Genomic DNA, 16058 nt, shown 5'->3' on the forward strand with positions numbered 1-16058 from the left:
AGACAACGATTATTACAAAAGATTGTGTGTAAAACTCGTTACAAGATTGTGGGTAATAGAACTCATTTAATGGTAAAACTCGAAAGAGAGACAACGAAACACAACTTAGTTGCTTAGATGCTTCACGTACATTTAATTGAGATTATTATAACATGTAATTGATTTGTAGAATTTATCCAAGTTCTCCAAAGAACTCACGCAATACTTTGTTTTTAATATTTTTTAGCATGTTAGAGGAATTCTGTATCATAAAAGAAAGATAAAATTTTAATTCAAGTTGAGATTGGGGGACTATTGCCACAGTTAGTGGACAAATTGGGGTATTAAAAAATCATGCGCCTATTGCCACAGCTTTAGATATAGGTATTTTGAAAATACGCCTTACCAACCAACAATGGGTAACGATGGCTCTGATGGGCGGTTTTGCTAGAATAGGCAATAATGAGATCACTATTTTAGTAAATGATGCGGAAAAGAGCATTGACATTGATCCACAAGAAGCACAACAAACTCTAAAAATAGCAGAAGCTAACTTGAATAAGGCTGAAGGGAAAAGACAAACTCCTTGCATTTTCCTTTCCTCACTTATTTTTTCTGGTTTCCTCTCGTAAACTCTCAAATAGACCCTAAGAATATAAACATGTTGGAATATTATTTTTAATTGATCTCTTAACTACTGAGCATACTTCTTCAAGTACATATCTGTGTCTTTCATTAACTATTAACCTGCATTGATCACAAAATGTGCTAATTTATTTGATAGCTACTTTTTAGCCACATTGACTTTTTAAAAATCACATCCCCTTTGCATTTATCAAATTAGTAAATTTGTTTCTACTAGGATTTAATTATCCTAGGCTTGCAAACTGAAGGCTTCGTCGGGTATCTCTATGATATGACTCATTAAAAACTGAACCTTACCGGGACTACTTCCACGACCTGGATTGGTGGTCTGAGCTAGGCTTAACATATATCTCTACAATTATACCCCTACTTCCATAAACCATAAAAAATACAAATTTTAACTTCCTTTTTTTCTTTTTTAATCAAATTCACTCATCCTCAATAACAAAACTTATCTTCTGAATTTGAAAATATAGTTCTGAAAAACTTCGAGACAGTTTTCCACAATTGGCTTCCATACTGAATAATTTGCGGGAAGTTTTCCGGTGTATTAGACACAGTTATGTTAGTCTAAATATATGTAATTAGTCATTTTAGACTTAGTCTCTGAATGGGTAAGGAGTAGTCACTTTAGTCCCTGCATGTAGAGAAATTTCAAAACAGTCCCTGGATGTTGACTCTGTTAGTCAATTTCAGGGACTAAAGTGACTAACGGAGTCTACATTCAGGGACTAAATTGACTAAAGAAGTCTGCATTCACGGACTAAATTGACTAACAGAGTCTACATTCAAGGACTAATTTGTAATTTATCTACATTCAAAGAGTAAAGTGGCGACTCATCTCTTATTCAGGGACTAAAGTGACTAATTCCCCTATATTTTTCATTATAAATGTAATTCTTTTTCTTTTTTGGTGATGATTATTGGGAAAAAAAAGTTTCGTGAAAAAAATGTAGATTGGTCATAATAGGACTAAAATTGCATGTAAACGTAGTTAGTAACTAATTATCCTAATCTGATTAGCACACATGCAATTTGCAAAATATATATTTCAAATGGTAAAATTCTAATATAAAGGTTGCTACTCTTTTCTCAAAAAAAAAAAAAAAAAAGGTTGCTACTCTTAACACAAATTTTGAAGGCTACCCGCTTTTATCAAAGTATGCCTTTTTTTAAGTTGAAATTTTTTAACAAGAAAATACTTTTTTTAGAGGTAACTAGTTACAAACCCGTGCTTCGCACGGATTCAATAACGTATTCGATAAAAAAATTCTTTGAAAGAAGAGATGTTAAAACGACGGAACATTGTGATTCATCATAAAATATATATACATAGACACACACACACACACACACACACACACACACACACACACACACATATATATATATATATATATGGGCTGATTAAGAGATCATATAATCAGTTTATGAGATTAGGAATTTACATATTATCCAAAATTATAAAAAAAGTGTTGTTGTTATAGAGTTGCCAAAATAGGATTGATACTCATATTTACATCAGATGAAATCAAGCAAAGAAGTAGCATCGGTGAGTGAAGATAATCTAGTCTAGGATTAGAGTTAAGGTGATCTATTCAAAGTGCGGATCATGAACACCAAATCTTTATTTGGGAACGACTTGAACGTGCATATTTTTAGGTGGCTTCTCTAGATCAAAAATTAGCTTATCACCTACCCCTAACATATGTTCTCGACAAAAGTTGAACCATTGGCCGCCTAAGTATTTTTTGTAACTTGCTCTCTTTGCCGTTATCAAGCGACACTTATACCGTTTTTGAGCTTGTTTGTCGATGAATGTGATTGTTTTCCGTGTTCCTTTTAGAAATGTCCTTGATATCTCAAGATAAATAGATTGTAAATGATAAAGCTACGGAGTATTTTTCCCATAATGTTACATCAACTATATTTCCACTACATAAGGAAAGACATCTTTCAGGTCATTATCAAACTTATACAAAATCCTATCATCTGATGCTGACAAATTAGAAAATAATACCTTTTATCTTTCAACACAATGTTCGTACACGGTTTCTTTCCAGTCCCAATTGGCGTTGTCTTGACAATCTCATGAAGAAGCCCGATGATTTCTTTAAAAAAAATTACATCTATAAGAACATTATAAACGGAGAAAACACAGAAATAAATTAAAGCACATAACTATACCATATAAAACGTCAGTTTTGAATTTTCCATCTTGAAATTCCTTAAATGACTTAAAGCGAAATTCATGAGTAAGAAAGTTAGTTAATTTGTCATACTTCTGCACCTTTGTACCAGAACCAAAAACAACCTTAAAGGGATTAAATGCAATGTCATTATCAAACACATGACAATTATACAAAGTATAAGTCTTGTTTACCTCGATCAAAGCCTTCCAATGCTCCAATTCTCTATATCGAGTTATTACATGAACTCGATCACCCTAAACCCGAGAAAGAAACCAAAAAATATAAATAAATCAAAATGTACACTAATAAGTAACATTGATAAATCATAAAGGAAATTACAACAAATCTTAACTAACTCATCTAACATTTGCATCACAAATAATGAGCTTCATATGTTGATTCTCATTACTACCAGTCACAATCCAAGAATCCAGCACTCCAAATCCTATTTTTCAAATGCCCAAATCATTTTTGAGATCCTTAATGTAGCCATAATCCCTTGAAATTGAAAGTCCTATATAGAAATACAATAATACATCATTTAATTTTAATCCCTTTGTTCATTCTGATATCGAAAGAAGCTAACATATTTCTATGTGATCAATTTTTGCATCATCAAATCAACCAGATCTTAAATGCACAAATTTCTGTATCATCAAATTTTTGGACCTCAATGATATGACCAAAACAAATTTACACCAATCAACTTTCATACGACTCAATGATATAGGAAAAAAATAAACCAAATATGAAAACTGTTACAACTTTAGGATTACTCACAAAAACTAAAATAACCCACATGAATCAATTTTTTTTTCAACTACAGTACTAGAAGTTAAAATAACAATTGTGTCAAAACCTTACCATGAATTAAAATTCAATCATCATGACCTCTACTATACTCCACATAACAAAGGAAGATTTTTCTACAGTCATGCAACATAACAATTTCTGGTACATAATCCACTAACAATTAAAAAAACCTTAAAATGCAGAATCTTGAAAAAAGCAAGAAAACCGCCTATGATGAAGCAAAAACTAAAACAGTGTCGAAAAATGAACCCCTCAAGCCATAAAAATCAGTCAACTCAAGTCATGTATGTTCTCAGAACCATGAAAAAAGGAAGAAAATGACCTCTTTATGAAGAAGAAAGTGAAACAGTGTTTCCAGCTGAACTTAGATACCGTTTGGCCAAGGTTTTTTACGGTCTAAAAGTTACTTCAAAACAAAGTTAAAATAAAGGTCTTTAAGAAAGAAGCTAAAGTTATTTGGTTTCTTTGTTTTTTTAGTTTTAAAGCTATTTTTAAGTTAAATGTTGTTTGGCAAAATATTGTACAAACTTTTTTTTTTTTTATGGTGTCCGGGGTTCGAACCTCGGACTTGGCATATATTTATACATTGCTCCTATCATTTGAGCTAATCTCACGAGGACAAAACTTTGAATTTATTATGAATTAACATAATAAATAAAAATGTTTAAAATATTTTCTGAAGGCTAAAAATGTTAAAAAGTAAAAGATATTTTTTTTACAAATACTATATTTACTCAATAACGTTTATTTTTTGTGACATGAATACAAATCTAAATCATCATATAAATGACTTGTTAAATATTTGAAAAGGAGAAACAATTTAAGGAGCCTGAAATAACAACATAAATAATATCAAAATAGTGGTTTTTTCTATTTCAATTATACTCTATAACAAATTTCGTTATTAGAATACCATATTTTTGGTGTCTTTTAAAAAGATAAGAATTTATAGTATATGATATTATATTTGTTGCATTGTTGGTGTCAAGGAAACATATATGTTTAGTTTTTTTGAATAAGAAAAAGATATGCATAGTTTGTTACAATATAAAGGTGCAAAATATATATATATAAGTATAATTTTTTTAGGCATCTAGACCTTTTTTGAAGAAAAGACATATACAATTTTACTTTTAATTAAAATCAAAATTTTATAAAAATAATCATACGCATTATGCAACGTCAAAAAAAATTATACGCAGTAGCGTAACAAAAAAACAGACACACATAAAGTATTACTCTAAACGATAATATGTGTGTGTGTGTGTATATATATTTGTGAGGTTGAAGAAAGAAAATAAAAATATTTGGTATCATTAAATGACAGCGTGAATAAAAATATTTGTGAGGTTGTGATGATTAAACGATATTGAAATTAAAGATATAAGTGATAAAAAGATCATAAAATTCCTTTAAAAAGAGGTAATAAAATTAAATGGGACCTCCTTAAAAAAATTAAATGGAACGGTTCAAAAAAAATTAAATGGAAGAAAAATACATATTGAAATATAATATTAAAAAATAAAAGAAAAGGTTTCAAACGTGAATTGAAGAGAGATGCTTGTGAAATAAATTGTTGAGAAGTAGTTTTTTAAAGTAACATTCAACAACTTTTGGCCAAAGCTCATTTCATTCAATTTTATGCATTTAAAAAATTACTTTTTTTAGTAAGTACTTAATTGATATTCTGTTTGGCCTAACTTTTCCTTAAAAATGTAGAGAAGTTGGAAAAAAAGACGGGTCAAACAATATCTTAATCTCCCACAACTGCAATGTAGAAGCAACTGAATTTGGGAGAAAAAAAATTGAAGAATAGTTAAAAACATAAAAATTAGAAAATAGTTAAAAGTTATTAAAAATATAAAAATTATAAAATAATTAAAAAATTTGTGAGGGGCAAAATGGGAAATGCACCCATATAATGGTGAGGTGTCAACAACCACATCCCACCTATTAGAAAATTACAAAAATTCCTCTCCTAGTGGCAAAATGGTAAAATCATAGGGATTAATATTTATTATATAGTAGGCTTAATTACACTTTTGGCCCCCTAAGTATCCAAAAGTTGCGATTTTGGCCCCCTAAAAAAATATCTCTTTTTTGGCCCCTTAAGTTCACTTTTGGTTGCAATTTTGGCCCCCCAAGCCAATTTTGACTTGTTCAACGGTGACTGAGGTGCCACCTGGATTTTTTTATTATTTTTTTAAAAAAAATGCCAAGCTGGCTTTTATGAAACAAAAAAAAAAAGAAAAAAGGAAAATGGAAAAGGAAGGCACGTGAGTTGCTTTTTTGCCTTCAAAACTTAAGTTTGTAAAATTGGCCCCCTTATTTCATAAACCATCCATCTTCTCAATTCTTCTTCTCTATCGCTCTCTGTATCCATTCTAGGGTTTGTGTGAATCAGTTAGAGATCAAGAACGTTGTGGGAGATCGCTGGTTATCGAAGCTACAGTAGGCCGATTCTAGGGTGGAGAAGATGAAGTGGGCTGAGAATGGCGCGAATGGGAAGGAGGCTGGTGGAAGTAATGTTGCTCGAAAAGACAAGGGCAAGCAGAAGTAAGTTACTTTTTGTCTTCTTTTACTTTGTTTGTTTATGGTTTTGAACTTTGTATTGCATGTGGGTTATTTGTCTTGTTGTGCTTTTGTATAAAAACCTTGCATATACCTTTGTAAAATATTAGTCTTTGTCTATATTTGGTCTTTTTTATGGTCTTTTACTTTGTTTGTTTAGGTTTTTGAACTTTGTCTTGCATGTGGGTTATTTGTCTTGTTTTGCTTTTGTATAAAAACCTTGCATTTACCTTTGTAAAATATTACTCATTGTATGTATTTGGTCTTTTTTATGGTTGGTGACAGTATTGAATACAATATTAATGCTTTAGGGGCTTATTTTAATTGCTGCATATGCCTATGTAAAAGGTTGTATATATAACTTTGCCAAATATTGACTATTATATAACTTTAGGGATGTTGTTGAGGACCACCCACTCAAGATAAGGTTCCACTACAATGGATACTTTATTGCTGACCCTCATGTTTGCTACAAAAGAGGTGAAACCTACGAGTTTGAGGGTACATGGAATTTAAATGAAGTGAACTTAATTGATTTGGAGAAATTGGTGAGGGAAGTAGGTGTGACAGGGGATTATACACTCTGGTATCCTGTAGCTGGGGGAGAACTGAAAGAAGGTCTTAGAGTAATCAAAACTGTTGGAGATGTGGAAAGGTTTAAGGATGAGTACAAGTTAGAGGAAACTGTCAATTTTTACTTGGAACATCTAAGTTTGGAATATCTTGAGAAAATATATTCAGATGAAGAATTTTTCTATTCTGGTGAAGAACCTGAAAGTGAAACAGATCCTGAGTATGTAGCTGGGGAAGGTGAGCATTCTGAGCATGAAAGTGTTGATGGGAATGAAAGTGTTGATCTAGATGATAGTGACTATGATGAGGAATTTGACTGGACAACTGTGTTGCCTGACCAGCTAATCAATCCAACACCTGTTGATGCTTCAAGTGGTAGTGTTCAGGCTCTGGTAGGTGTTAATGCTTCAAGGAACCCTGATGCAACAACTCTGGAAGATTTTCATGATGAGCATGGAGATTCAGACTATCTAGAGAGTTCATGCTCTTCTGGAGATGAGAGAGGTAAGCAAAAGTTTTCAAAGTTTAAGTTGTCTAATGAAATTACTTTTAAGGTAGGACATATATTCACAAATGCTGAGTTGGTGAAGAGATCTGTTAAAGAGTATGGGTTGCAACAAAGGAAAGATGTATGGACTAAGAAGAATGAGAGTAGAAGGATTGTGGTTAAGTGTCAGCCAAAATGTCCATTCCACATGAGGTTTAGCAGATCTGAACCAAAAACTTATTTTGTTCTTGCTAGGTATAACCCTGACCATAAGTGTTATAGCAGTGGAAAACTTAGGTTGATTAAGACTGCTTTGTTGTCTAGGAAACTGATACCAATTCTGAAACACTCACCTGGTATGAAAATAAAGGATTTGCAATCAACTTGTAAAGATAAGTGGGGAGTTATGTTGAGTCACTTTAAGCTTTATAGGGCTAAGAAAAGGGCTTTGGAACTGATTCATGGTGGAATAGATGAGCAATATGCTCATCTTAGAAATTATGCTGAGGAGTTGTTGAGGAGTAATCCAGGTAGTACTATTAGGATTAAATGTGCAGTTGGAGATGCAGGGCCAGTGTTTGAAAGGATATATGTATGCTTCAATGCATGCAAGAGGGCATTTGTTACAACATGTAGGCCCTTGATTGGCCTTGATGGATGCTTTTTGAAGGGCAGGTATGCTGGACACCTTTTGTCTGCAATTGGGAAAGATGGGAACAACCAGATGATGCCTATTGCATTTGTAGTAGTAGAAGCTGAAACAAAGGAATCATGGGACTGGTTTCTTGAACTTCTTTTGGGTGACTTAAATGGTATTCAAGCAAAGAAGTGGTCTTTCATATCAGACCAACAAAAGGTATGTGAATGTATTTTATTTTGTAAATTATAATAGATGTGTAAATTAGGAGTCTTTTTGATATGTAAATTTTGTACTAATGATATGTTGTTTAAATGAAGGGACTGGTAAACACAATTGCATCATGTCCTGATGTTGTTGAGCACAGGTTATGTGTGAAGCACTTGTATGGGAATTTTAAGAAGAGACATGCAGGTGAGCATTTGAAAGAAGCAATGTGGATAGCAGCTAGGTGTACTACAATGGTGGAGTTTAACAAGGCTATGGAAAATGTGAAGAAAATTGATGAAGCTGCATGGAAGGAGTTGAATGAGTTGGCACCAGGTATGTGGACAAGGGCTGCCTTTAGCACTTACACATGTTGTGATTTACAAGTAAACAACATGTGTGAGGCCTTTAATTCTGCAATTATTGCTTTAAGGGATTTACCTATCATCTCACTCATTGATGGTCTGAAGCAATACATAACAAATAGGATAGTAAAACTTAGGGATTTTATGCTGAGGTATGATGGAGATATTTGTCCTATGATTAACAAACTGTTTGATAAGTATAAGAAAGAAGCTGAGGGTTGGTCTCCAAATTGGAGTGGAGATAGGGACTATGCAAGATTTTCTGTTTTAGATGGGAGTGATACATATGTGGTTAATCTCAAAGAAAAGACATGTGCATGTAGAAAATGGGAACTAACTGGAATTCCTTGTCCTCATTCAATTGCTTGTATCTGGTACAACCAGCAAAACCCAGATGAGTTTGTTGCTCATTGGTACAGGTTAGTTTACTTTCTTTACTTGTTTACAATTATTTTTTTCTTTTTTGGGATTTTATTCAGTCATTTTATTACTTTACAGGAAATCCACATTTCTAGATACTTATGACAATCTGATACTTCCATCAAATGGACCAAAGTTGTGGCCAGAAATTGACTTGCCACCTATATTGCCACCTTACATGAGAAGGGCACCTGGTAGGCCCAGAAAGAAAAGAAAGAGAGCAAATGATGAGCCAAAGAAACCTTCTGCTTCTGCTGCTGTATCTGGTACACAATCTTTGGTCAAAAGGAACCAAGTCACTGTGAGGTGCACAAGGTGTGGTGTCTTGGGTCATAACCAAAGAACATGTTATGGTAAACAAGCTGCTGAGAGGAAAATTCCAGCAGGGGGTAACAAGGTATATGCTCTTTCCATCTCTTATATGCTTCTGATACATGTTGTGTTGGTTTAAATATTTGCATGTTGTCATGTGTATTGCAGACTAACACAACTGTTACACAACCTCATCTTGGGAAAGAGAAGCAAGCAGCTAGGAAAAAAGCAGTGGCAAAGAAGAAGACACCAGCTGCTGCCAACATGATCAACATTCAGCCACCACCTGCTGCCAACATTGTCAACACTCAGCCACCACCTTCTGTCACAACTGGACCACCATCTGCTAGTAGCTATACAGCAGGTGCAAGCAACACTTTGAATGTGACCAAAACTGTCAATGTGACCAAAACTGTGAATGTAACCAAAACTGTGAATGTGACCAACTCTGTGCCAGTTGCTGCCACTAAAGCTAAACCACAAGTTGTGGAGAGAATGTGTTAATGGTGCCAAAGAAGGGCAGGACCACATGTACAAAAAGAAAGAGTGGTGATTTGGAGCCTCTTGGGACACAACAATCAGTGAACAAGAAATGAAGTTAACAATCAGTGAATTGGCAATTATTTAATTTCTTGAGACTTATTTTCTATTTTGGGTTGTAATGAAATTTAAGTACTCCTTTAGTTGCATTTTTTTTGGGTTATAATGTTTAAGTACTCATACTTTATGTCATGTTTTGGTACCTTTGGAACCTAAGTCCTATGTTGGGTTGTAATGTTTAGGTGCTCAGACATATTATGTTCTCTTTTGGAACCTAAGTCTTCTTTTGGATTGCAACTTAATATCAAGAACATGTTATGTATTATATTATGTCTACTATATCTTGTGTTCATATCAGTAACGTGCATATGTTCATAAACACAAATTTTTTCATTCAATTGCCAAAAGCTAGGGCTACAAAATACTTCAACATCATTCAGGTTCGTACAACAAAACACAGTACATCACAAAAACTAACAACTTTACAACAAAAAACAACACAAACTAAACAACTTAAGAACAACATTCAACCTTATTTCATAGCTAACCCTAGAGCTAAAACCATGCACATGAACAACATAATTCCCAATACAACTATGGCAATCACAAGACTTCTTTCCTTCTTCATCAATTCATCATTCTTCCTTAACAGTGCTCGAATAATTTTCTTCTGTCTCTCAGGCACCTCAGGATCAAACCACCTAAAAAAATTGCATTTTCTTCTCACAAAATATTTCCCACAACCATGAAACCTCCTCCCTGGATTTTCGTCAGTCCAAGCAGTGACCAACGGGGATTCAACACCACAGTGACAAACAACCTTGTTTCGATGCTTCAAGGAAGACCCGCTGACCGATGAAGATGAAGATGAAAATTCAACCATTTTCGTTTCTGGATAAATCACGAACAAAAAAGAGGGTGAAGATGAAGATGAATCAGAAAACGAAGAAGCAGATGGAGATTGAATCTGCAAGTTCAAATTCAATAAAGAAGATGAATGAATCAGAAAACGATTCCAAAATAAAGGATGAAGTGAATGGAAATTGAACAAAGAAGAGGGTGAAGATGGAGATTTAGTAGAGGAACAAAGGATTGAAATGGATTTGGTGATTTGGGAATTTGGGGGTTTTAAAAACCCTAACTTCCGACCGTTGGGGGAGGGAAAAGCAACTCACGTGCCTTCCTTTTCCATTTTCCTTTTTTCTTTTTTTTTTGTTTCATAAAAGCCAGCTTGGCATTGTTTTTTAAAAAAATAATAAAAAAATCCAGGTGGCACCTCAGTCACCGTTGAACAAGTCAAAATTGGCTTGGGGGGCCAAAATTGCAACCAAAAGTGAACTTAACGGGCCAAAAAAGAGATATTTTTTTTAGGGGGCCAAAATCGCAACTTTTGGATACTTAGGGGGCCAAAAGTGTAATTAAGCCTATATAGTAAGTAGACAAGAAAATACATGTATTGTGAAAAAGTGTGTCATTTTCGTACGTAATTGGTATCTGGTTTATAATGTACACAATAGGTGTTAATAAAACTTGGTATTCGGTCTAAGGACCGAATAATTTGAAGGATATAATCCGACTATTCAATTGCAGGGAATCCATTTAAAGGCGGAGTAAAGCTCTCTATTGACTAACCCATTAAAATTGACACCAAAACATAAAACCTTAAAAGGAGCACACTCTAAATTCTAAAATCAACGCCAACAGACTAACTAACGTCTTAACTACTTGGTATTTTTTATGATTTGTGGCGCAAGAGGTATAATCTTAGGATACCTTGTAGACTTTACAAACTTGCAATGTGTAATCCAAATCGTAATTAGGTTGTAATTCCACTTCTGAAAATGGAGGATTTCTTTTTCAACTCCCTCAAGATTTCTTTTCTCTCAAAAACGCCCTTCGACAGTTATTTATTGAATGTGCTAAAAAAAAATTAAAAAAAATAGGTTTAAATGTGTCATTGGTCCCTGCACTTTCATCAGATTTTGGCATTGGTCCCTGCACTTTTTTTTGTTTTGGCATTGGTCCGTGCACTTTGTAAAAATATTGGTATTGGTCCTCTGTTAACTTTCTGTTAAAAAAAAACACAAAACTAACGGAGTGCCACGTGGCCCAATCATTTCACGCCACGTGGCACCAATACCAATATTTTTACAAAGTGCAGGGACCAATACCAATATTTTTACAAAGTGCAGGGACCAATACCAATAGTTTTGTGTTTTTTTTTAACAGAAAATTAACAGAGGGACCAATACCAATATTTTTACAAAGTGTAGGGACCAATTCCAAACAAAAAAAAGTGCAAGGACCAATACCAAAATCTGATAAAAGTGCAGGGACTAAAGACATATTTAAGCCAAAAAAATATTGTCCGAGAGTTATCTCCCAAATTTTTTAGGGACCAAAAAAGAACTAAAATTGTAACAATGGTTATCATGACTTGGGCCTTTAACTTTTTTTTTTAAGAGAGCCTTTATTTTTATTGTTTTATATTGTTTTTTTTACTAAAAAAAATTCCCTTTTTTTGAAAAATAAAAAATCAATTGTTTCCATTACATTGTTTCACAAATATTAAGAGCATTAAATTTTAATTAATCCACCGAGATTTTCGAGATTCTACATGCCTATATATAGCAAAGCTTCACAATTCATTTTACCCAAAGCGATAGAGGCGACAAAGTGTAGAAGTTCTCAATTCCTAGTTTATTTTCAATGGAACCCCATCGTAACATGGTACGTACACAAACGTTTCTGCCATTTTTTTTGTACGTAGTTTCAATATTTTTCATTATTTTTTGTGTTGTGTATGCCTCAGAAAAGAAATTATTTGTGCTGTGCCGAGTTCTTATTTAGGTGTTGTATGTTTTTTTTTTCTGTAGACCTGTATACTGAGAGTTGATACTCAATCTTCTGGCTGGGAGAAGTCCATTACAAAAGTGATCAAGAGCATCAAAGGTATTTGTAGATATTTACTCTTTGTTATGAGTTTGATCCTAATCTGTATATGTAAAAAGACATGATGGAAATTTTAACCCATAAAAATGTGTTTGTTTAAGAAAAAGTTATGCAAGTAATCATTTTTTGATGTTTTAATTTATGTCTGTTAGTTTTTTTTTCTTCCAAAAGTACTGTTTATATTTATATATGTAGGAATATATGTTGAAAAAATGTTCACCTTGTTAACAACATGGAGTTTTTTTAGAGTAAATAATGAGAGACGGCTAGGGTTTCATTCATATGAGCTAAAAACATGAATGGTAATAGTTACAATAGAGTATAAATGCTAGATATTTGAAAAAGATTAAACTACCCTTAATAGAACATAATAAAACAATATAATGATATTATCAAAACATTAATTTGAATTTTTAGTCTCTCCAAATGTTGGAGAGAAATTTTTTTTCTTTCAATTTTATGTAATTGGTCTTTTATTCGTTACTTACATTTTCATTATTATTGGAATTGTACCTGTAGATGTATCATTCAGCATTGATGCTACACATGGTATTATTCGAATTTCTGGTGCAATAGACCCAATCAAGCTTTTGACGGAAATAAAAAAAGCCGAGAAACACGCTGAACTTATTGCTGCCGATTTCAACGGCAGCAACAATAGTGGCAGTGTCGTTGGACACTCCCACCCAAACTCCAACCCCAAGAACGATTACAGGAATGATGAATATAATGGCAACCACGGTAGCAGGTATGGGTATGGATATAATGAATATGACGGTAGACATGGAAATGTGGTACCTTACTACAATCATAATCAATATCATTCTGATCCTTACCAATACAATGGTGTTTTAGCACCACATGCACCATCTGCTTCAGAACAAATGCAACATCAACAACTCCAACATTACTGTGATGATGATACCAACAACAATTGTGTTATTATGTGATCAGTTTGTTGGTTACTCGTTACCTTACCGATACTCAATGGGGATGAGAAATCGAATACAACATTCGTCCTCCGACGGGCTCTGGTATCCCCGCAGGGCATAATTTTTTTAATAAAAAAGAGAAGTATTTTTCAGCCTCAAACGCAATGTTGTATACATTATCCAATAAAGAGATATTGCGATCGATGACTATGGTGATGGAGAAGAAAGACACACCGAGGTGGAAGGAGACGAGAGAGAAATCAAACAAGTAAGTGTTTTTTTGATAGATTGAGACTCTGACTGTATGAGTGAAATGATTTAGGGTTGAGTTTTTATTTATATAAAATATGTAATAAATTGGGATATCTATTTCCCTGTTACCCATCTCATACCCATGTTTTGAAATCCAGAAAAAACGCAAACTTATACCCAAAACCAATCGAAACGGAGAAAACCCATCAAATTAGGATTGGTTCGGACGAGTGTACCAATTTTGTTGCCATGCCTACATAGTAATAATTTTGTGGTTATATTGCATTATGCATTCAACTAAAGATAAATAAATTTATTTCCATTTTCTTAAGTTATCAAAATCCAATAAATTATGGTTGCGGCATACACAAAGTGAATGGAAAGTTATTGTGAATTCAATTAGTCCATGGCTGGTATGTTTTCTTTTCTTTTTCCCATTGTCCATTGACATTCAATGTGCCACTCTTGAAATAAGGTTGAACGGGACATTAATATATATAGCTTTTATTTTTTAATAATAAACGTGAGTATGAGTAGTTTTGGAGAGAGGATGGAAGTGTATTCACATCAGCAAAATGATAGTGAGAAGTCTTGAAGAGGTGTGGGAAGGTTACATATAGCTATCATATCATATAAGCACAATGTTAGTCCAGTAGTCAAGTTAATTTTGTAATCTGTGCCATTTTAATTGAGCCCTTGATTCATTTCACACTTATTAAGAAAAAGTGTATAAGTGAAAGAGAGAGAAAAATGGGTTTGAATGCCCTTATCAACTATTGGTGCATTCTTCTTTATCATAAATGCAAAGTAGAATATATTGAATTAGGAATGGTGAAAGTAGTATTAATTAGTGTTATAATTGAAAAAAAGTAATTAATATTGTATTGAAAAGTGAAATGGGTCAATTTTTATGGGACAATATTTTTTTGCAAATGACTCAGTTATTATGAGACGAAGGGAATATATATAAATATATCGATATAGATAGATGATCTCTATCTAGTCTTTTCATAAATTTTAATTAGGGAAATTTTAACCGGTATTCTCGGGATACTGATTAAGGAGATAAATATAGTAATATTAGTATTACATTGAAATATGTGTAGTCAACTTCACAAAAGTTTAAATAGTTATATTTTTAAAGTAAAGCTTTCTTTTCTCTCCTTTTAATTATTACTAAAATTGGATTTGTAGATGAATCCTACACCATTGATGCAACTCATGGTATCATTCGAATTTATGGGATAATAGATCTAAACATACTACTCCCTCCGGTCCTATTTATAAGAGACAATTTACTTTTTAGATACATTAAATAATTTATGTATTTGGTTTAGGTTCTTGACTAGATACATACATTATTCAATGTATTTGAAAAGTCAACTTTCTCTTCTAAATATGACCGGAGGGAGTATTCACTAACATAAAAAAAAAAGTTGGAAAACCCATTGAACTTCTAGTTGCCGATATCGGCAGTGGTGGCAGTGGTGCCTACGGTGGATACCCTAACTCCAACCATGATTGTGGATATCTATACTACTCCCTCCGTCCCATTTTAATTGAGCCCTTGGCTCATTTCACACTTATTAAGAAAAAGTGTATAAGTGAGAGAGAGAGAGAGAGAGAGAGAGAGAGAGAGAGAGAGAGAGAGAGAGAGAGAGAGAGAGAGAGAGATGGGTTTGAATGCCCTTATCAACTATTGGTGCATTCTTCTTTATCATAAATGCAAAGTAGAATATATTGAATTGGGAGTGGTGAAAGTAGTATTAATTAGTGTTATAATTGGAAAAAAGTAATTAATATTGTATTGAAAAGTGAATGGGTCAATTTTTCTGGGACAATATTTTTTTGCAAATGGCTCAGTTATTATGTGACGGAGGGAGTATATAGAAAAGAAAATAACTTTTTTCATCTTATTTAGGTTGACTTTTTCTATTTTCAAAAATGTTTTCGATACAAATAACACATGTAATAAATACTCCCTCCGTCCCTTTATGTAAGCACACTATTATTAGAAGCAAAAGGTGCTTACATATAGAGACGGAGGGAGTAGATAAGAATAAATTTAAATATTAAAAAAATATAAAAAACTGGATGAGTATGTTTATATTTACTTTATTCATTATCTCAATTATACCATTAAACAACTTTTTCTATAAAGATTGTTGTTGGTGTCATTAA

General features: G+C 33.1%; 2 protein-coding genes across 2 annotated transcripts; one reads left to right on the forward strand and one right to left on the reverse strand.

Annotated features, from left to right (window-relative positions):
- Positions 1-5685: 5685 nt before the first annotated feature.
- On the forward strand, positions 5686-9811 carry LOC146940844 (uncharacterized). Its single transcript, XM_085757991.1, has 5 exons — positions 5686-6185; positions 6595-8116; positions 8218-8888; positions 8968-9286; positions 9370-9811. The coding sequence occupies exons 1-5, from the start codon at positions 6106-6108 to the stop codon at positions 9703-9705; spliced, it is 2928 nt and encodes a 975-aa protein (XP_085614117.1). The 5' UTR covers positions 5686-6105; the 3' UTR covers positions 9706-9811.
- Positions 9812-10273: 462 nt separating this feature from the next.
- LOC146940845 (uncharacterized) lies at positions 10274-10624 on the reverse strand. Its single transcript, XM_085749907.1, has one exon. It carries the CDS (start codon positions 10622-10624, stop codon positions 10274-10276), a length of 351 nt encoding a protein of 116 aa, XP_085606033.1.
- Between the last annotated feature and the right edge of the window lie 5434 nt (positions 10625-16058).

The sequence above is a fragment of the Medicago sativa genome, chromosome 3 (genome assembly GCF_051527215.1).
Source record: "Medicago sativa cultivar Bolivia chromosome 3, Bolivia_mono, whole genome shotgun sequence".
Lineage (NCBI taxonomy): Eukaryota > Viridiplantae > Streptophyta > Magnoliopsida > Fabales > Fabaceae > Medicago > Medicago sativa.